This window comes from Anopheles stephensi, chromosome 2 (assembly GCF_013141755.1).
Source record: "Anopheles stephensi strain Indian chromosome 2, UCI_ANSTEP_V1.0, whole genome shotgun sequence".
NCBI classification, from domain to species: Eukaryota; Metazoa; Arthropoda; class Insecta; order Diptera; family Culicidae; genus Anopheles; species Anopheles stephensi.
In genome coordinates this window covers 32,875,574-32,899,787 of record NC_050202.1, presented here as the reverse complement: position 1 = coordinate 32,899,787, position 24,214 = coordinate 32,875,574, and the positions used below count along the sequence as shown (strand labels likewise).

Here is a 24,214-nt window from a genome sequence, read left to right as displayed (position 1 = left end):
ACATTTAAACTAGAAGAAAACAGTGTGCATATGAATGATATGAATATTGAATTAGAAATTCTGGGAGCTCTGTAGAAGTTATAATGTTTGTTTGTGGATAAATTGGACACTCCTAGGCAGATATGCGAGCTAGACTATTCTTTCGTATGAATGGCGAAACGTCTGATACACGAACGTCTGATGGCATTCCTGCCTCAGTGTTGAAAATGTGTCGTGGGTCACTTGCTCCAATTCTTCCTAAGCTCTTCACTTTACCGCTTTCTACTGATTGTTTCCCTTCATTCTGGAAATCATGTTTGATTTTTCCAGTTCATAAAAAAGGCTGCAGAACATCTATAACAAATTATCGCCAGAATAACAAAGGCATGTGCTACGACTAAAGCTCTTGAATTAGCTATTTAGCCTAGCCTTTTTCACAGCTCTATGTCGGTTATTAGTGTTCAACAACACGGTTTTATGCCGGGTCGTTCTACATCAACCAGCCTTATGTGTTTTGTTTCTTTTATTTTCCGTAACTTTGAAGCTATCAAGTAGATTCCATTTACACTGATTTTCGGTAAGCTTTTGTCTCCTCTTGGTGTGCTGATTTCTGATTGAAGTCTATTTTCTGATTTGTCAGAAAATATTATCAGACGGATCAATGATGATGTATCATTACCTCCCTACGAAACTCGGAATCGACTTCTTGGACTAGATTCCTTAAATCTGAGACGCCACATTGCTCAGGCTTGTTTCGTTGGCGCCATGCTTTGAGGGTCTACAGATCCTCCGGATCTGCTTTCCCTTGTCTGTTTATATGCTCCTTCTCGCTCCCTTCGTCCTAGCGATCCTTTATCTTTAGAAACGCGTCATTCTTTGTATTGTTTTAATGACCCACTCCTCTCTTGATGGTTTATGATGGTTTTTCAGATGGTTTAATCGATTCTATGTCCATTTCGATTGTAATACCTCCTTAAACTCCTTCCGGTCTCGTATATTATCTTCTCTTCATGTCTCGTAGTGTTTTTTTTTCTGTTCGCTCTTTCTCTCCTTCTATCCTTTATTCCTCTCCAGCTTTGAGCTTTCGGTAGTGTTTTTTTTCTGTTTTTTTGTAATATTCTGAAATTTATTAGCTGTTAGGTTAGGTTCACTCATCTTTGTTAAGCCAGATAGCAGACAAATTTAAATGAATAAATAAATAAATAAAATGCTACGTAGATTTTGGTTGACGAATACCGACGGCTAGTTAGTTTGAATGTGGATGCCTCCATCGTTGAGAAGCAATCCAGCTCAACTTCACCGCTAAACACATTGAATGAGAGAAGGAAACCTCGTCAAATATATTTTATTGTGATGTCTTCAGATAATATTGTCATAGTAGCCGTTGATATTGCGAGCACTTACCCGAGAGCTGAAAGGACGTGTATAATATCAACGGCTACTATGACAATATCATCTGAGAACATTACAATAAAAGGTATTTGATTTCCCTGTCATGTGAAGCCGTTTCAACCATTTCAACTAGCTTTGTTTGCCATTTCATCGAAGGAGCGTACAATAAAAATGGATGCTGTAGCCTTATCAACTGAAACACCCTGTATTCTGATTTAATACCAGGCCCTGCTGTGTGAAGGCCGGCGCAGCTATTGCCTAGACGATCGTACCATTCATTGCTCAATCATACAATTGTTGATTATTGAAATCTTTTTTTCGTATACAATAATAAATCATAGTTCTATACATTAAAGTAGTCCTGAAAACAGCACTAGGTAACACAGCGTCAGCCCATAGCATAATTTGAAGGAAGTTTTCACATCCAAGCAGTCGAGGCAACACTTGCATTTTTGATATATGTCGATTGAATGCTCAAGGAGACAATGATTTTTTCATTTTGTTTTTGGAATGAATGACGTAACACGATTGACTGCATTCAATGGATAACCAAATGAGAACATAAGACTTACCTTATATAATCCATCTAACTATGGACCGTCCAGGCTTCTTATTCTTCACAATGTCTTTCAAGCCTTCCCGCATCAGCAAGGGTCTCATCATATCAAGCCGAAATTTTCAGAATTCAGAATTGCTCAAACAATTCAGCTTCTCCAACAAAATATTCGAGTCCGCCACTATCGCTTTCTCTAGCGTGTGTAGACAAAATACTCTGAAGAATAGTGATAGTTCGTGTGATTGTTTACGATTAATCACACGAACTATCACTATTCTTCAGAGCACTTTGTCTACACACGCGATCCTAAGCCCATAACGTACTGGAGTATATTTTATGACCAATGCACGAGGCAACATGTAATCGATTTTTATACGAAAAATATGCCAGCCTACTATGAACTATGTTTTGCACGTTCACACCGAACCAATATCCCATGTTACTAGATTGGATCATATGATGGCCAAAAATGACACCTCAACGCATTCTGATGCCCAACCGGATGCTAAGAAAGAAAGAATACAATCCCAACTTACTTCTTTTTTCGCATCCTTCCCAACTTACTTCTTTTTTCGCGTAAACAACTTCGCGTTAACAAAGGAACCCAAACAGTATCAAAACACTTACTCACTCTTATTGAGTGAGGTTGAAACCAAAAGGAGCTATTAAAAGATGAGTTTAGAGTCATATTTTTTCATTATTTCAATCAATTAATTTTTTATCTACTGACAATACGGCTTCAAAGCGTCATTAATAAAAACGCGTTTGTCGTACGCGGTTTTCCCAGAGCGATCCATGGATGCGCGCGTTACTAGCATTCAATTCGGTTGGTGATCTGTTTGACCACAATATCTCCATTAATTGTTTCCGCTCCCGTCTTTTGTCTTCTTTATCCTAAAATCTGTTTTTCTTTTCCTCACTAGCCATCTCTGTCTGCTCCCTATATCCTCCTTGTGTGTCATGTATGTTTAGTTATAAGATAAATTGACTTTGTAAAGCCCTTGAGGCAAACAATTTGAATAAAGAATAATAATAATAATAATAATAAAACAAATAAAATAATTATTTGTCTGTCCAAAATAGTAACGACAGCCGGTGCAAAAACGTTTTCAACCGGAAAAAATTATTCTCAGGTCAATCACCGTGACCGGGCTCTATATTAACGCAGCTTATTTTGCTTATAACGCAAGCTTATCTCTTTCACACTTACTTTACATTATCTAATCTATCTTGCTTTCCAACTCTACAAATCACATCGCAAAAAAGCTGTTTGTTTACTTTTGGACTTGTCACAAAATTCTCAAACATTTTTCACCCTGTTTTCGTATACCTTCTCAATTTCCTAAAAAACATTTGTCGGCACACACACCATGAAAAGTGAGTGCCGAAAACGTTTCTCATCTATCGAGGCCGGGAGGCTACACATTTGCTCCCTCGGTGGATACGCTAAGTTTAACCAACAACCAATCGCGAGAACTTCGCGACATCAAGAGAGACTTCAGCTCAGCGTAAGAAAACGTGTGAGAGAAACGAGTTGCTCACTCTATAGTGTAACAGCGCCCAATCAAAGCCAAGAGCGCGGTGCAACACCAACGATCGTTGCTTCGTTGCATCACAGGGATTTCTATGCTTTTCCCCCTCCACACTCACGCAACATACATGCTGCATTTTTGCCGAACGGAAACGAGCAAAATGTGAGTGCTCTCACCTTCTTAAGCCGGCTGCTCTCTCGCCGATCATCGTTCGTAGCCCTTTCTCACCGATCACCACGATCGCAAGCGTCGAGCAGTGCAAGAAGAGTGCAATCCGCCCAAGACGCATTCAGTGTTGTGCTTTCTTGAGCTGTGCATGTGGTGCTTGGTGTCGTGTGGCATATCGATCAATTCTGTGAGATATTTCGCTATCATTCGTGGACGGAACAGTGTGTCGTGTAACGTTGTGTGTGTGTGTCCGCTTACGAATTTCGATTTCCATCAAAATGGACGGCGAAGGCCCTCCCGAGCTCGTAACATCGAACAGCTGCCGTAACGATAAGAAACTGGTGGCGTTCATAATTGAGCAGCGAATGAGACTGATCGAAGTGGTGATGCCAATGGTGATATTTTTTAGCAACGTAAAGGAAAACTTCCGAGCATTGTGGCTTTACAATAACTACGAGAGCAATATTCCTCCGAATGCGTCTAGACCTTTGACCACGGCGTATCGGAAAAGGCGTCACCTGGAGCGACTGAACATGTTAATCGCCTACAGCACTCCCGGCTCCCAGCTCAATGTGGGGGGATACCTGAAGCGAGCTCACATCTCATTCTTCAACAAGGAAGACTTCTACTGCTTGTACAACATATATCATGCAAAGAAGGCCAATCTGATCTTTGTAGAATCCAGTGCTTCCGTACCGCGTTTGTACAATAGCGCGCTAGTTCGAGGATCGGGGTTCGTTAATCCATACCCACTAAAAGAACGCTTAGTCGTGAGCTGCTTTAGTCTTGTGGAGTGTAGAGACTCAACTAACTATGGCCGTCATCTAAATGCTCGTCAGAACCTGGCCAGAGGAGATACGGCACTACGCGAGATGCCATTTGTGAGTTTACTTATACAAGACTTTTGGATGCGATGCCACCATTGCCTGATCTACGCACCGCTCGTACTCATTCCGTGCCAATCTTGCTCGCTGGCGTTGTTTTGTTCGGAGACCTGCCGTAAACGTGCTCACGACGAATACCATTCAATGGAATGCACCATTATGCCAATCCTTCTTGGGCAGTATTCATCCATGGAGATTCTCGCTCTGCGTCTTACTATTCGCATTTTTAACATATTGGATGGAATGATGGATGAGCTAGAACTTTACATTCGATCCTTGGCCAATAATATGGTTGTCGCGGAGTACAATACACCATACGGTTGCCAGCCCAATGCGAAGGTAGATTATGGGAAGGTCTACAGACTGACTACCAACCGGAGTAAATTGTGCAAAAAAAAGATAACCGACAATGGACTGAAAGCCGTCTCGCTGGCTAGGATGCTCGTGCGTGAACATGGACTTCCAAACAGCTTTGTGGAACTGCTAGCCGAACTGACTGTGCGCCATTTGCACATCCTCCGTTCAAACGCTTTGGTCCTGCATTGCTCCGTGGACGAACCATCGAAGAACGAGTACAGCTCGAGTTCGGTGCCATACGCGCTAGTTCTGGTTACGACGGGCAGCATGTTCAATCATTCGTGTGACGCGAACGTGGAGTATTGTCTTTCGCCGGACGGTGCAATTATGTTTGTAGCTAATCGTTCCATTCCAAGAGGCACACAGATGCACATCAACTATCGGTAAGTTACGACGACAATCTTGCTCATACGGGGATGTACTGTTATACGTCTATCGATCTTCTTCACAGCATTGATCCCACGGATACCAGATATGCCTTTGAATGCTACTGCCTGAAGTGTACATGGGGACGTGCGCGTCATGGGTCATCCTCGGAACACGTGGTATAATCATGAAGCATAATACTGATTGTATAGTTGTAGAGAGACTCAGAAACGAGATTTATTTATTTTTACGTGAGTCGAAGCTAGAACTTAAAGATTCAGGAAAGTTATGATCGGATATGTTGATAGTGGGACTGGATTGTATTAAACTAAAATTTGATTGGCATAGTATATTTTGATTCCTTATAACATTTAATTTTAAGAATATTTTGTAAGTTTTTGATGAACCGGAGTGTTTGAAAAATTGCAAAATTGCAAGCAACAATACTTTGTCTTAGCCACAGTATAATTACACAGTCATTTGACTAAAGGTTCCTCTAAAAACGATTACGATGCGTCTTGGCTGTGGTTTTGTATAACAATGAACGTCTTGTTAAGAATCTGTCACTTTTGCCTTTTAACGGGTACTTTTACACTTGTGGTGCGTTTATCGGACGCAGGTTATTCCGCCTCGGAGTTCGAAGACTTATTGACATTCCTTCTTTTTCGTTTCGCATTCTCATGCTCTAAATTGCTAACCTATGTCCTAAGCTTCTAAACTATCACTGCGTCAATTCGCGGATACTTGTTCAACTTCGTGATCTTCGAACCGAGAGCACAGTGAAGGCTACCAAAGAGCATCGAACTCAACATGAACACCACAAATCTCTTTGGTCCCAACATATGGATGATCAGGAAGCGCCTCACCATCTCAAACAACATTCATTAGCTTTCCTGAAAATTCATTTATTTGCAATGCATACTTTATTTCATTATCTTTGAGAGAATGCAGGAGAAATAGAGATATTCACTCTTATTAACTAGATTTCGAAAACATAATACGATGTGAGGAATATAGATAGGTTCTAAGAAATGCATAATGGTAATCCTCGATTCGGACGAAATGTGTTGCAAAATTCTGAAATAAATATATTATTAGCTTTGAAAATACTATTTTATGTTGTGTATTATTGTATTACTGATGAACATATCCATGAGATAGCCAAATTATTCTAAGTATTCCAACGTTGGATTCTACAACACAAGACATGACATCTCTTGAGACTCTTGCGTTTCAAAATTGGTGGATACGATCAGAGCTTTTCATGATCCCACACAAGTGAGATCCCCCTTCACACAAATACTTCATTCTAGATCCCCCTTCAGAGTCCGTGCATCCGATGCGGTCAACGCAAAGGCATAAAATACCAAAGTTCGCACAGAGACAAGCGCAACTCGTCGGCATTGCATCTGAAGTTTTCTTGTTCGACGGACGAAGGCGAACAAAGAACTGCATCGAGGGCAATCCAACGGCAGACAATATGATTTACAACGCGAGTTAAAACTTTTCTTTCTGAATAGATAGAAAGAGTCTTTTACAGTTCGGTGTCTTGAAATTAACTATTTTATTGAATTCAGCCGATTCCGTTATCGGCCCATAAACGGCCCAGCAGCGATCGCCGCATCAGCATAACTCGTCGCGTTGGATACAACACGACACTCCCAATGCTGATTTAGCGATTACCGACGCTCGTTGCTAACTCGCCCCCCCTCAGATGTGAACGTCCACGATTCACTGTGTTTGTTTAGGAAATGTGACGTAGTCGGGTGTCTGATTTGGTGACGAATTATGTACTGTGACTACCGTTTGCGTGTTTTTGCACCTCTTTGTAAACCAGTAAAGCAATGCTACTCCCAGTATAATGAGAGGAAAGATGATACCTCCGAAAATGTTTATCGTTGGCCAGGTTATTTGAAAAGAGTTGTTTTGTAAGCGAATGTGCTCCAATTCTTTACGTGTCTCGATGTGCAGATTATGTAAATCTTCCAGACTTATGTTCGAAATTTCCAGCTGTCTTTTAATAAACACTCCGTCGAGTGGATATAAGTTCAACGTTCCAACTAGATCGGTGAGTTTGGATGAGTATCTCACGTCGTTTATGTAAATATCGCATGTGTTGAAGCTTATTACGAACGATCCCTGAAGTGTTCTGTTGCTTATACCACAGTTGGAGACGAGTGTAAATTTCTCTACAGAGTTAATCAATATGGCGTGATTATTAATCTGTAATATTTCAGTTTTGGCTGGACTCTTCGTAAAGTTACATTCTGCTTCTCGACCTTCCATTAATCTTGGAATGCAATCTGATTCATCCAACTCTATTTCATTGATTTTATAGATTTTCGGGGTTAGAGTGCTAACACGGTATCTGATTGCTTCGTGAGTTATGAATCTGTCATACTGGAGGTGAATCTTGCCGTCGTGGTACAGGATTGGATAAATTTTTATCTTACGGAACGTTCTTGGGTCGAGTTTGGGTGTTTTTATGAGCAGCATTATTTCTTGGCGGTTGGTGGCGATAGAGGCGTCGGCGTAGGAAAGCGCTTCTAGAGTTGTGTCGAACGGAATGTTTTCTGCTGCCAGGTTTTTTTCCAAACAATTGATTTCATATTTTGACAATATTTTTTCGTTTAAAATATTCGCTTTCGTCATAACTATACTATCAACTATTTCCTGCAGTGTGTCTATCATCTTTTTTAGGTGGAGATAAATATTGATGGAATGAATTTCTAATGATTCTGATCTGAATTGAGTTATTACGTTACGAGTTTTTTCTGTTATTTCTTTAATCTGGTTGTTAATATTCCTATTGATTGTAACTTGTGCATTATTGTCATCGATGAGATTATTAATTGTTTTGTTAATAACACGAAGATCGTTTGCATCTGGTGTTCCTGCAATAAACTTCCAAATTGTTCCTATGGAATCCCAACGTTTGAATCTTTTAGTGGGAAGCATTCTTTTCAATATGGTATTCAGTTCTTCGAATTGGTTTTGGATAATACTGGAAAATTGATTATTGCTCATTTTTTCGAAATCGTCCTTAATTGCTTGAATATAACCCTTATACGCAGTTAAATTGTAATGGTGTATGTAAATATGGCTATCTATCCTTATTCTTGCCCAACCTTCGTCCATTGCAACTATAGGTTGGTTGTCTACCTTCAGAATAGAGATCCTCGGCTCAGCTAGGGTACATACTACAAATAGAAAACTGTAAGAAGAGAACAATGATGTTAGAATGACGGTATTGTTAGCTATCTTATTTTTATATCGTTTTTATGAATTTTTCGTGAATCATTTGTGTTTATAGTGCTTTTGTTTACTTTGTTAATCTTGATTTTCTTGTATCTCGGCTTGTGTTTTAATCTGGCTCTGGTTTTTTCATAAACTGTCATATCCTCTTTTATATTTATTTCCTTTTTTCTCTTATTGTAATATGAAATATCTTTCTCCTGTTTCTTTGTTAAATTTTTGTAAACATTTTCACAAATATCTGATGAACGGACAGACGGTAAAATTATCTCATAAGGAGTATATTTAGTAGTCGAATGAATGGATGAATTATATTTGTGAAGTGAAAGCTCGATTAGATCAGAAATAGTTAAATTGTTGTTCTCAAATTTCGTTATTCGATAAATTTCTAATATGGTAGAATGGAACCTTTCTATTACTCCATTCATTTCACTTCGACCTGTAGCTGTTAAATATATTTGGATTTGGTGAGTTTTATAAAAATCTATTAGATCTTGTGTACCAAAAGATTTTTCGCCGTCCATTACTAATATTTTAGGAGGATGGTATTTTGTAATTATTTCTTTAACTGCCGGAACAATATCTAAGGCGGCTCGCGATTGAATTTCTTTAATTTGAGCGAATTTTGAAAATTTATCGATGTAAGTTAAAAAATAATGTTTTTCGAGAAACATTATATCAATGTGTGCAATTTGGAAAGGGTGTACGGGGATTGGAGTTTGTTGTTGAGGATACCGGATAGGGTTTCGGTCATATTTGTTTTCATTGCAGATACAGCAATTGGAAACAATTTTTTTTATCTTGGCTAGCAGCTTTGGAAAATAGTATTTACGTAAAATTTGCGACTTATTTTCCTGGGCTCCACGATGTGCCCTATTGTGCTCTGCCGTGATTATTTCTCGTTGTTGATCTTCGTCTGTAATGTCTTCCAGAAGATTTTGAGTAAATCGAATCTTAAGGAGCTTCTGACTTCCAAAATACTTCCTATAAACCTCTTGAAATTTTCCCATTATGTCTTCACTCGTGAAAAGTCCGTTTACTTTTGATATTGTGAAATGATCCTTTAGAATCTGTAAAAGAGATGATTCGGTTATTATTTCGGAGTAAATTGTTGTACGTTTAAAATTTTGGAATGGATATTCAATTACTGTGTTTGGTTTCCCTTTTTTCAACACGATCTGGTTGTGAAAAGCATTAAGTGGTGCTTCTGTAGAGATAATGTAAAAATCGTCACTAGTTTGTGATGAATGTTGCGTACCAGTCATAGAGAAAACTATTCTGCTGAGGGCATTTGCTACAACATTGCCTTTGCCTGGTTTATACAAAATCTCGTGGTCATGCTCCTCTAAATATGCTTTCCAACGTTTTAATTTTGCGTTAGTATTTTTTTGGGAGAGGGCAAAAGTAAGTGGTTGATGATCAGTTAATATTTTGAGTTTAGCTCCATACAAATAATTGCGGAAAGTTTGTAGTGACCAGAAAATTGCAAGCATTTCTTTCTCAGGGGTGGAATATTTCTCTTCAGTTTTAGATAGTGTTCTTGATGCGAAGTGAATTGGTTTATCTTTGCCTAATTCACCTTGAGAAAGAACGGATCCAATTGCATAATCTGAAGCATCGGTTGTCAAAATAAATGGTTTGTTAAAATCTGGATAGATGAGAATATCGCTCGATGATAGTATTTGCTTCATTTTATTGAAACATTCGATTTCTTGTTGATTTAATGTAATTTTCTTTTTGGATGTGTCAGATCCCTTTCCCCTTAAAATGTTTGTCAAAGGTTTAGCAATTTTGGCAAAGTCTTTGACAAATCGTCGATAGTAGCCCATTAATCCTAGGAAGGCACGCAAATCTTTAATGGTTTTGGGCACAGGGTATTTATTTATAACTTCTATTTTTTTATGGTTGGGTTTTATTCCCTCTGTGCAAATAATGAAACCAAGAAATTCAACTTCTTGGCGAAGGAATTCTGATTTGTCTAATTGAATTTTTAGTCCTGCATTATTTAATGTTGTCAAAATTGTGTCCAAATTTTTCAAATGATTTTCTAAATCATCGCCAAAAACTATTACGTCGTCTATATAAACGTAACATATTTTTCCAATAAAATTTCGAAGTACATCATCGATAGCCCTTTGAAATATAGCCGGTGCGTTTTTTAAACCAAACGGCATCCTAGTAAATTCGTATTTACCGTTATTAATAGCAAAAGCCGTTTTTTCAATATCTGATGCTTTCATCTTAATTTGATGGAATCCCGAAGCTAAATCTAAAGTCGAGAAATATTTTTTTCCTTTTAATTGGTCTATCACATAATTTATCTCGGGCATTGGATATTTTTCGGAGATGGTTTTAGCATTTAACATTCGATAATCGATAACCATTCTAAATTTCTTTTGTCCTGATGCATCCGGTTTTTTTGGCACAATCCATACCGGTGAAGTCCAAGCTGAGCGAGACGGTCTGATTATTCCATCCGCTAATAGCTTGTCAACTTGCTTATTTACTTCGTCAGCATATGCTGCAGGATATGGATACACTCTTTGATGGATAGGTGTATCGTCTGAAGTGTGTATTGCACATTCCACTTTGGTTGTACATGTTAGTTTACTGTCTGGTTTGTAAAATGCATCTCTGTTTTTATCTAAAACCTGGTTTAGTTTTTCTAGCTCTAATTTGGATAGATGAGATGTTCGGATCAAATTGTGGGATGACCGATTATGTGGAGAATAGTATGAGATTGGGATGACGAATCTTTTAGAGTTTCTACTCAATGTGATTTGGTCATTTTCTAGATCAATTTTAGCTTTCAATGTTTTCAACATGCTATTTCCAATGATTCCATAAAAAAAATTGTGAAATTTGTGTAACAAAAAGCGATCTTCAAAATCAATTTTGGGATGGAAAAAATTTATATTAATTGCACTAGTAGGAGCAAATGTACTATTTGCACAACTTATTTGACCTACTGAAAATTCGTACGGTTTACTGATTTCATATGCACGTGCCAATTGTGGATGTATTAAATTAATATTAGCACCTGTGTCTATTAAAAACGGAAAGTTTCCAATGGTAGTTTTAAGATAAATAAAAGGAAGGCTGGGAACTACCAACTCATCTTCCACTCTAAAAAATGGTTCTGACCATCGCGACTTGATCCCTCCAACGGATCATGCTCGTGTTGCAAATTTATGTTTTGTAATTTGTCAACAAGATTGTTTTGCTCTGTGAGCTCAAATTCATTTATTGTTTGTCCGTGACAATACCTTGCGTCGTTGGCATTTTTATTCATTTGATGAGCATATAATGGGTGAGCTTGCCTCTTTACCCACGCTTCTTGACTTGATGGTGGTCTTGGTCTTTTTTCGCCATATGTGGGTCTGTTACCATAGTCAATATGACGTGAATTTATACTTCTATCTACCTCCATTGGCTCGGGCTGTTGCCTCTGTGGGGTATATTGCTGATTAGGCAGGTAATGGGAATTGTATCGTGGAGCTGGACGAGGCGCTGCTCTAGGAGGGGGTACTGGTTGATAAACAATTTTTCTGGGTGCTACCCTAGGGGGTTGAGGCTCGAAGCCTAAATCTCTTGGCTTGGGAATATTAAGAGAATTTTGATTTCCATATTGATTTTTAAAAGGTGCTGATCGAACGTCCATATTAAAGTAATCAATGCAAAATTGATATGCTTTGCTAAGGGTCTTCGGGTCAGCAGTTTTTAATAAAGTGGATAATGGTTTTTCTAAACCTCTAATAAACGAATCCAAAGCTTTCTCTCTGAAATAGTTTATGTGGACATTTGCATGCAGAGAGTACTTACTGTCAGTTTGAACTTGTGCTATTATAGCGGCTAACAATTGGTTAACCCTGCTATAATATCCGGCGAGGCTTTCCGAATTACCCTTACGAATACACGTCAATTCATAATCCAGGGTCTTCACGTCACGCTTATCTTTATAGTAAAGCATTAGGATAGATTTTATCTGATGCCAACTACATGTTGCATTATTTGCATTTAACACATCGGAAGCTTCTCCACGGACTTTCCTTCTGATTGTTCGTTCGATCAGATGGAACTGCACAGAGTCGTCAGGAAGATCTCTATACATGATAAAAACATCTTCCACATCCGAAATCCAATTCATCAACTCATTTGGGTTTCCATCAAAAATAGGAACATCCCTCAAAAAGTCAGGGGTTTTTCCCATCTCCACGAAAGATCGTAGAACCATTTCAGTGTTGGGATTGGTCATTTTTGTGTTTTAAATGCTCACTTCACTTAACACTTGTCACGATCACGATTCACCACTAACAAATTACAGCAGAAGCTATTTAATTAAACACCAAAATTTCACTGATTTCGGATTTTTTAGGTTTTTACTTACAGTATGGTTGAGTTAATTTCCATGGGCATCTGACTTCTTTTTCTTCGGGGGAAAATTGGGCAGCTACAGCAAGATGTTCCTTTTTATCCTTCTGATGACTGGGGGCTCGCTGGCAGCAATCGGGAATTAACCACGGTGTCCCAAAGTTCGCTTCGTTATTATGATGGCTCCTTCAACCACGAGATTAGCCACAATTTTTAAATGGCTAACTTTATAGGATTTTTTTTTTAATTTATACACTTCCCGCTGATTTTTTGTCAGGTCCCTATTCGGGCGCCAGTTAAAACTTTTCTTTCTGAATAGATAGAAAGAGTCTTTTACAGTTCGGTGTCTTGAAATTAACTATTTTATTGAATTCAGCCGATTCCGTTATCGGCCCATAAACGGCCCAGCAGCGATCGCCGCATCAGCATAACTCGTCGCGTTGGATACAACACGACACTCCCAATGCTGATTTAGCGATTACCGACGCTCGTTGCTAACTCGCGCAAGTGACGAGCCCAACGTTGGCGATCCATCGTGCCTCTCACTTTTACAACTCCACATTCGTTCCGTGTTAATGGGTGGTGAGTTGGGTGTTTGGGTGGGGTGGATACGTATTTGTGCGCAAGTCTATAGTCAGAGTCTCATCATGTGATCGTTGTTATCTTAATGACCACAAAGCTACGCTCAATTATCAGAAGGGATATAAAAATTTGCATTTTTCCAATTTATAACTGACCCTGTTTGACCGCGGAGGGCTGTACTGATTGAAAAGCTTCATTCATAAGAAAAGATCGATTAACGGTTGTTCCGTTCAAATGCTACTCTTTCAATGAAAAAAAATCAATAAACTTCAGAAAATCGCTAGTACACTCGTTTTCAACGTCATCAAGAAGTAAGGAAAGTTGCGATTTGAATACTTTGAACAGGATGTGTCGGTGTGATGACTAACAAAATTGATCAAACCGGATATTGCTAAGATCGACATGAAGAATGAAGAACGGAAAGGTGATGAGTGTATTGTAAATTTAAAATTAGAAGGCGAACATGATAGAAGTGCGTATTCAACCGCACCCACACTAACCACACCGGAAGAATGTGCTTCCGGAAAACTCCAGTACCGAGCAGTAGCGGGTAAAGGTATTGGGACACGAAATGGCAGTTACGACCCATCTCATTTGATATAAGAGGGAAACAACAGGACTTCCTTCGCAAATGAAGCCCTCCTTTCCGACCAGGCCCCGAGCGGCCGCTCCTTCCGGTTGATCCGCCACTGCTACCGAGGCGATGTCCCTCAATAACCATGCAGCAAATCATCAGCCGCATAACCCAACAAATAAGTTTTCCAGAGGAAGTTATAGAATGATGATTAGTTTCCATCATGCGGAATACCTGCACCCTTCGACTAGAGAAGCATGAAAACATTTCAAGAAGCGCACGCAATGAAACTGACAGATTTATTTAAGAAATTCAATACTATTGGTGTAGAGTGAATCACAGAGTACATACAATGCCTCAAACGGAAATCCGGACACCTTAAAGTCGATCAATTTCTGGTCTTTGAGGACGATTTCGTAGCCCTAGGCTGGACAATCATTATTCACTTTTCACCTCACTTTCACTCTTTTTAAACAACTTTCAATTACCAACGGACAAAAAACTGATTGAAAATCAGTTGTGAAATGGCTAAAACAGAGAAAATAGTGCAGAAAGTGCTTTTTTGCAAACCAAACAGCCGCTTTTATATAAAAATTGATGGATTTTACTCTTTTTCTTTCAAATAAATCTGTATGGCCATTCTATTGACCATGCTCAAGTATGATGGTCCATTTGGATGACTAATGGCTCCAACGGCTACTATCATACAGTGGAACTGTAGGAGTTTACTTGGCAAGCTAAACTCCTTTAAAGCATTAGTTGGCGAACACAACTGCGATGTGTTTGCCCTCTGTAAAACTTGACTATCCGATGACATTAAACTAACCTTCCCGGGATATAATTTAATCTGTAAAGATCGCATTACCAGGGATGTGAGGGTTCTGATTGGTGTTCGCCAAAGTCACACTTTCACCTGGGTATCTACCCCTAGACAAGAAAGAATAGAAACTGTCACAATAAAGGTGAAACTGGGCAATCTAACCGTGACAATTGCGTCCATGTATGTATGTATGTCCATGTCCATGTGTCGATAATGAAAAAGAAAAAACTGAAGTTCAAAGAGGATCTTGGAAATTTAGCAGCGGTCTTGCCTGGACCGCTTTTGATCCTGGGAGACTTTAACTCCCATGGAATTGACTGGGGGTGCGATAAGGATGTAATTCGAGCGCCCATCATCCGAGATATTTGGTTTTTCCTCTGGTTGGCGACAGATTTGGTTTTTCGATTCTAAACTAATGAGAGGCAACTAGGATGCAGACACCTCAAAGTAGGGCGAGTGCACTGGACCTGTCTCTATGTCCATCAGTCCTGGATTTTAGTTGGAAGGTGATCCAGCACCCTATTGGCAGTGACCACTTGCCGATAAAGATTTCATACATCAAGGGAGGATCTCCAGTGGAAGAATTTCCCCTTAAATGTGACTTAACCAGAAATATCGACTAGACGAGATACGGCGAATTAGTAGCCGCTTCGCTTTTTCTGGACTTGGAAGATCTCCTGTAAAGGCGCTCCCACCAAACAGGGACATTTAAAATACCTCCAATTGCCAAGCGGCTTTTACCAAGAAGTGGGTACCACCGGATAATCAACATCGTTACACCAACATCATAAACAAGACCACAGAAAGAATGCACAAAAACCTCTTTCTTCTCTTTTCCCCATCCAAAGGTATGTCCATCAAGCCGAACCACTCTCCATGCACCTATTTACACCCTTCCACTCATCCTTAAGTTAGAAAGAGTGTGCTGTGATGAGGATGATCTGGCCATCGCACATCTGACGTCACTTAGTTATGTTCACAATCGATCTACGCTTCGTGTCTCTTTCAAACATTTAACACGTTCTGTTACACAATTCGTTTACGGGTTTTTCAGCAATACGTATTAATATCTCTCCAGCTGTGTAACAAAGTTCATTCAATCATTTCCGTTGAACTTTCTTGTAAAAACAACAACATTTATTCACGCTGCACCAACGTCATCGCCGCTCCTGACCTCCATCAGAGTGCACTGACTTCAACGATCAAGGACGCTTACCTTCACAGCTGTGACCACCTTACACCCTTTTTTGAACCCATGGCCCGTGTTTGTAATGCTTGTACTGCTGATATCACGGAGGCTTTCATTAGTTGCTGTCTTTGCAATTCACCATTCCATCGGATCTGCCTATCAATTCCTGAAGATTTACTCGCCATCGCATCTCTGATTTCAAACAACGTCATTGAAGCTGTATTGGTTGCAACAAAATACTTATAAACCCGCGCACCAAGTTGTTAAAGAACGTTGCAATGCATTCCGGTTTCCAGGCGGCGATCACCGCCGTAGCTGAGAGCTTCAAAGCCGCCATCGAACCTCTTGCCATAGAAACGAGAGTTGACTTTTCGCTTATGCACCAATTCAGTTCCAAAACACCACGTGGTAGCCAGCAAAAGTTCGTCGCTTAAACCCAGCCAAAAGATTGTTTTCCGAGGTAGCAAGTGACACTCACACATCAGCGCCAATTGCTCATTCCTGATCCATTACTTCCACCAATACATTACTTTCCAAAACAACTCCCATAGGCCAAAGGACAGTAAGAGGATATTCTATGCTCCCCATCCGCCCTCGTTGATCGCTGGCACAAATAAGGATAATTCTTGTTCCTTCGCGGTACAAATAGTTCCTGCCCCACCAACAGTACAAAGATATGTCCTATACATCACTCGACTTTCACCAGACACCACCGAGGATCAAATAGTGCAAAGGGTTAATCAACAGATGGCCTCTCAGCATATTGCCTAGAACGCAAGGATACGAATATATCGGCTCTATCCTTTATATCCTTTAAAGTCGTATAAAGCCGTGTGCTCTCTGAGATAAGGCCCTCGCGCCTGACACCTATCCGCTTGATTTATCTGGGCGCGTATTTATCGACCATCGATCTCGCAAATCTGGTGCAAATTTTCGTATTCAATCTCCGGCGCCACCCTCATCACACGCATCACCTCACTCTTGTTAAACAAAACAATTTGTCCTGCGATGTCACCACGAACTACGCCAAACCCGTAACTATGGCCACTGATAGTGCATCAATTACACACTAAGAGACTGACAACACAACAAACTCGGACTCCGAACCATATATTGAAACCAGCGCTTCCACTACGTTTACCACCAGCGCATCAAACGTGACACAAGCTTCCGATAGCAGATTGACATGCATTTACGCAGTTAATAACACGAACATCGCTCATGCTCACGCAGTACATTATCCTATTGTACTTGATCGTTTTGCACCTGTACATGATCCTATTGACACTGCCACTAGAATGCCGCAGGATACCCACGTGTTCCTGGATGCTACTTACGTACCTCACAACAATGCAGTGGCCGACGCCGTCTCTCCATCGCTTCTATGTTATTTTCAGAATGTTTGCGGCCTGCGCACAAAGTGCCTCGACCTACGCTATGCAGCTGCTGAATCGGCCTATGACATAATAATATTCACCGAAACATGGCTAGATGAAGAGATTATCCGTGTGACCTCCTGCTCGACGGAGCTTCCTTTAACGTGACGGTGGTTTACTCATCACTTGTTATTCTCAGCTTCTCTCACGAGATATAGCAACTTACTAGTCCACACTGGAGATAATTTGTGTGTGTGTTAGTGCGGGTGTCTCTCACATCTTTATCGGTGCGATCTACATTCATCCGTATCTCAGCCAAAACAGCTCTACACTCCGTGCACTGTCAGACTGTGTTAGTGACGTCGTGGATCGCATGTCTCGTGGGGATAGTATGCTGTGATGCGGTGATTTTAACCAGTCACTGATACCATGACTGACAGGCTGCATGCGTTAAAGACGAGAAAAGAACCCTTTTCTGCGTCTTTATCGACGCTCTATCTCGCCTTTGCCTTTACGTCGGTAGACTCCAACTCAAATTCTACTCCAACCCCCGATCCTTTTGGCGTTATGTTAATGATTACCGTGGAAGCAGCTCCTTGCCTTCGCACATGACACTGCATTCATTCACAGCTTTTTCTACTTCGCAGATTTGCTCTCTATTTGCCAAACATTTATCGAGTACTTTTGCTGATACTATATGCAATCGCGATCTAATTCTGTTTCAGCAACTTTGGGTTGCATGGATCGCGGTCTACAGGTCGACGTAGTTTACACAAATATTTTGGCGGCTTTTGATACGGTAAAACATCATTTATTGTTAGAAAAACTAAGAAAACTTGGGTTCGCCACCAATATTTGGAAATGGATTGAATCTTTTCTTGTGGGACGTATTTATAAGGTTAAAATTGATTCATGTACGTCTTTCCCCTTCCTCAGTACGTCGGGTCGGTCGTCGGTCCCCCAAGGTAATGTCCTTGGCCCTTTCCTATTCCTACTCTTTATAAACGACGTTTCCTACATCCTTCCCCCTTCCGGTCACTCTATGTAAGCAGACGATTTGAAGAAGTTTCTACCGGTTGCTGGTCTAAACGACTGCTTGTCGTTTAATCATACCTCGATTCCTTCTCTCACTGTTGTTTCGTCAATTTCTTAGATCTTTGTCCCCATAAAGTTCTGTTATTTCCTACACCCGTGCCTGTCAATCCATCCGTTGTAACTTTTTTCTAAACTCCGTCCAGTTAAACCACGTCCATGTTATCCGTGTCCTGGGTGTGATCCTCGACTCAAAATTATTCTTTATTCCCCATATCTAAGCCATTGTCGCAAGGTCGTTAAAAGGTTTGGGCCTAATCTGTAGACCAACATCTGAAATTCACTACCCAATGTGCCTTAAAGCGTTTTTTTGTAGTTTGGTACGCACTCACCTCGAATTTGCTGCTACTGCAGATTTTCCTAGACGCACTTGTTATAGAGCCAACGACCCTTTTCTTGCCTTTCTTTATCGCCTCGACAGCCTGTTCCATCTCTATGACTTCCATTGCTCCCTAGTCTCCTTCTGCTCCCGCTCACTAATCTGATTGCTAATCAAGCACCTTCCTCTCCCTTCCACAGGATAAGTTAAGTAAGATTAGGTTTTCAGACTTGAGGTAACTTTGACCAATAAGACCAATTAATAAAAAATAACAAATATGCGGACTTTATCTCGGTGGTACCTTCCTACCCATTCAAACTGGAAGACTAAGACTTGGGACTTGGGTTATGTGATATTTGATTTGATTACGAACTGAGAAACGGCTGTGAATTCTCTGAACATTATTTTCAAATGACGTGCGTTAAGTAATACAGGAAAACTAAAAGCTGGTGATTTAAAACTTTATAAATGTGTTTAGCTTGCATCTTACGAGAACACATTCTAGCTGTTGAAGCTTTTTAGTGTTATTATTTTCGTTACTAATACTATGATATGTAGCATTATAGCATATGAGTATTGGTGGACCAAATATTTAATTGTCCAATCTGACACCAGACGCGGTGAAACGCCTTAGACAGTCCTAACACTGCACAATCGATATGCGACCATCTCTGCAAGCATACTGTTACCATAACACTCGCTTCATCGTGAGTTTCTCTTCCGCTTCCTTTAGATTACACATCTGCTGTACTTCACGCGCAGTGGCGGATTTAGCACCGAGATCCTAAGCGGTAAAGAAGTTAGACTGACCAGAGGAAGTTATTTGTCAGTTCGGCACCCCCCGTTCAAGCATCCCCACGGCCGCTCAGTCTGCTTACCGATAAACCCGTCACTGTTACCACGGTTAACATGATGAAGTTGGTCAGTTTTATTGGTCGAAGGGGAAGAGCACAAAAGAGAAAGGGAAGATAATCACATGTTTACAACAGTGGCAGGGTTAGCCTATTAGTGGAGTGGGTGCTCGCTTGAGGTGTCGGTTTGGGCCTCCGACCAAGAAACCAGGCACATCCTAGTTCTGAGCAGTGTTATCATTGACTCGAGCAGCGCTTAGAAAGGTGCCTCGATCCCCATGCATCATGACCTTCGACAAACTTCCCTCACAGCCCAACACATTCTCATCCTTCCCCCATGGTCTTCCAGAGTTTTGCACGTTGCAGATTTATCCGTGCCACGGTTTATGAGCTTCCAATCGATTACGTATTCCACCAACCATTCACACGGAACGAACGAGGAAACGGAGAGAGATGAAAAAGTCGTAAAAATGTACAGAACCATGGACCGCAAGTGTTGAGCTCAACGTTCCGTCCTGGAAAGCATAGCCACTGAATGCGCGATGATCATTACAATATTAATTCTCCCTCGCACATTTGAAGGCTGTGCTCCAAATTCTCTTTGCTTACCGACAAGTTTCAAGTGTGCCGCTTTTGCTGATTGGTGTGCAACCAATACTTTAGTTACTCTAACTTCAAGCGCTTTGTCTCAAGGTCACAACCACCCCTAACACCACATCCAAGCCACACACTACCACACTTCAGCGAATCAGACTTATGCACTACAATACTTAAAACTCTTCTTCTTCTTTGGCTTTACAACAGCATAACGTCTCGGTCTGCCTTTTCTGGCTTTCTGTGACTTGATTTCATTCGTAGCTTAATAGTCAGTCCTGCGTACGGGTAGACTGTCTATATGCGTTTTGAACCCCGATTCTGCCGTGTGAAGATCAGCACCACTATCGCCTGGGATGTAGCTCACACCAGAACACATGACCTCAGTAGGCAGCGATAAGTTTCGTACTCATTTTTCCACATGGACATTTCGATCGAGAACTAAGCGTGACAATCGCTCTTCAGAAAAAAAAATCGCTGAAGGTCTTGCTGAGCGCTGGTAAGATCATTTTCATTCACACAGCTTAATTGCTCCATTACAGTGACGTGTTTGTGTGTCTTCGATGTGGGTGTCGGCGAATGCACAAAGACACTGTAAATAGTGCGTTTCTAATCATCAAAACATTGAGATGCGAATAATAGAATAATCGGTTGTAATGACAAAGGTCAAGAGGAGAAATTCTGCTACTTGTATGAGCGCCTAGATCAAGATCTTATGGGCATTTTCCTTTTAATCCTGCAAAAGAAAGCTGACCCGACACGACGCATAGTTGTAGCCGAGGACGTTTGACAGGTCAACATTTATTTTATTCTTGCGTCCCCGCTCTTACTCGGTTACAAGATAAATGAAAGCTTAAAACGAAGGAAATCGGTGATTTTCAAACGTCCTCAGCTGCAACTGTGCATCGTCTCGGGTTAGCTTAAGACGATTGTAATGCAATGTGGAGCAAATATTTATATCATACACGAGAATGCTAGATTTCGTTCGTTCCCCGGAATTTCCGCTCATTTGACATGACGTGGATGTGTAACAAAGGCTTTGATCGCACTGGCCCGTTTTTATAAATCACCAAGTTTGGTATACATCAACACGCTGTCGGTGGTGGTGTTCTGATTGTGGTACTGTGATTATATCGTGGTCTATGTGCCAATTCTCTTCAAATTATCAAGACTTTAAACACTTCAACTGTCATCTTTCACTCAATGCATTGATGGGAAGAACGAAAACCAGTTCTTATTAGTTATATGAACCTGTATTAGCTTGATGAAAACACACGCTCTAGAGTTATCTACTGAAGCAACTAGAAACCGAGTTGTGCAGACCAGTTCTTCACACAAAATGATTCGTACCTTAGTTTTGTGCTGTGCTGTTGTGTTGGTTGGTGCGCATGATTTAACAAATTTATTTGTTATGGTTTTGGTACTTACGATCCAAGGGGTGGCTGTGACTCCAGACGTAACGTTTGAGGAACTGTCAGGAGGTTGAGCATTTGCAAACGTTAACCCTGTTGGAATCAGCCGGGGAACGCGCTGCTAATGCCGCGAAAATGGATCATAAAATCGTCACAGCCGGCATACAGATACGAGGACCATGTCGGAGAAGCAGAAACGAATTGATCTGCAATGATTGTGAAATTCTACTGAGCGAACATCCAGCAGCGGACAACATGATTTACAGCGTCCGAGAGTCAAGCTCAACGTTGGAAATTCATCGTTCTGCTGATTTTTACGACTCTTGCGTCCTTCTCCGTTGGCAAGTTCGTTCCGTCCGAGTGGATGTTGGGTGAGATACGGATTTCAATGGTAGCCGACAAACGACTATGGTCTCATCATGTTGTTGGATGTTTTCGTGATGACCATTGAGGTTAGCTCACTTTTCATGGTACGCTCCGATTCGGTGCAGTAATCAAAGGAACGACATACGAATGCTTCCGTGTATCAACTGCCATGAGCTTCCTTCTTAAGAGCACTTTTTTTCTTGGGAGCTCAAAGTCAGGCTCCATCTCTTTTATGCTTTTTTTCCAATTCTTACATGATAGATCATATTTAGAAGTAAAAGTTGGGTGCATGCGTTAACTCTTAAATAACCAGCGAAGCAGTTCGACCAATCAAATCGATACAGCGATAATTGGTTCTATAGCCATAACTGGACTATAAAACCGATTATCGCTGCATCGATTTGTTTGGTCGAATGGCTTCGCTGGTAATTTAAGAGTTGCTATTGATGAGCTCAAACAGAATTATTGCTTGGAAGACACAATAACCATAAGGGTCGGGTGTTATTATTATTATTTATTAAAATTGGTGTGCCTCGAGGGCTTTACAAAGTGAAATGTAATTAAAACCTAATATACAAAACGTTTGCTACGTTTGCTTTGGTAATGGGGTAGCCCTTAGGTAGGGGGCTTGAGCGCAGGGCCAGTCACCCTGCCTCAAGTAACCTATCTACAACAGAAATCAGAGAAAATTATGCGATACCCGAACTTCACGATAATAGACCCCCGCACCGTCTACAAAATAATTTAGACGACGGCGCTAAGCCGTGAGCGGTATCGAGGATTGTTGCAGCAGGTCGAGACCGCAAAACGGTTGAAGCGCCTGATAAGTAAGTAAGAATACAAAACATACAATAAGCAATACAAGGAACACGCAGAAGTGGGAATGTGCGAATGCACAATAGAACTTTAGGATGCGGTTGACAAGAGACGGGAAAAGAAACAATGGTGATCAAACAGATCAGCTACCGAATTAAATGCCAATTACGCGTGAGTCCATGGTTCGCTCAAAGAAAACCGCGTACGACGCAAAGGGATAAACAAGTGTTGACGTTTGTCCTCCAGCAACACCTCAGGGTCCATAACCAAGGAAACCCGTGGAAGTGTTGAGTCATAGAGCTAATAATAAACAACAAAGGACTCAGGACGCTCCCTTGAGGAACTCCAGATTTGCTGATGAACGGGTCTGAGAGAACCCCCTCAACCCTTACCCTGAATGAACGGTCATCCAGATAGAAACAGAGCCAGAGGAGGAGGAATCCACCAAAACCCAAACGCTCGAGCTATATCATTCCTCGACAAATTATTTGTAGGGGACGTCCGACAACCCTTCTTAAACACAGGGATCATCCAAGCTGATCTCCAAAGTGAGGGAAAGACTCCTGCAACAAACGACCCAGTTAATAGGCGAATCAGTACAGGAGCAATCGCCTCCTTGTCATCAAAAAGTGTATGTTGACAAAATACAACGTCAACGTCAAGTGCGATGACAGCCGACCGCGGAAGTACGCAGCCACTTAAGGATGAGCCACGAGCGCAGCCGAAGAGAAAAAAAAACCTAGCCAGAGAGAGTCGGAGAAAGAGAGCGAAGGGAAAGGGCGAATGACCGCGTTACACACGGCAGTAACAACCATAAAGCGAGAGAAGGAAGACGTTTAGTTTTTTATCTGCTAAAAGTGTAACTAAAAATTACAAAAAGAATACACTTATTCACGGATGTAGAAAAGGCGTCTAGTTCATTTTATTCTCGCGGATTGTTGCCTGTTGCATTTGCAACATTATAAAAAACTAAACATTCACGAGTGAAAGATTTTCATCGCGCGGAGAAAGTGCCTGAGTTCTGCAAGACGAGACGCTTCGCCACGAGCAACATAAAAATTCCTGAGGAAATTCGGAAGTTGCTGAAAGCTGTGTTGCCAGGCTTAGTCCCAACAACTATCACGGTCGGAAGAGTGAGATTCCTGAGGAAATTCGGAACGTCTTACCGCCAGTTGTAGCCTCGAGAAGCACGACAAAATGGAGTCTTCCGCGTTGGAAAACCAACAGACCTGCACGGTGTGCAGCGCTGTTACGGACGAGAAAATGTTTAAGTGTGATGCGTGTGACGACTGGTTTCATTTGGGGTGTGTGAACGAGGATGAAACAGTCTATGATCGCGAATGGCTCTGCCAAGTTTGCCAAC

General features: G+C 40.9%; 1 protein-coding gene across 1 annotated transcript in view; it reads left to right on the top strand.

Annotated features, from left to right (window-relative positions):
* Positions 1-3,905: 3,905 nt before the first annotated feature.
* The window catches only part of LOC118507403 (SET and MYND domain-containing protein 4-like), a 35,762-nt gene continuing 15,453 nt past the window's right edge, over positions 3,906-24,214 (top strand). Inside the window, exon 1 of the mRNA XM_036045861.1 lies at positions 3,906-5,251. Within this exon, the coding sequence (XP_035901754.1) occupies positions 3,906-5,251 (1,346 nt within the window). The remainder of the gene's footprint in view (positions 5,252-24,214) is intronic.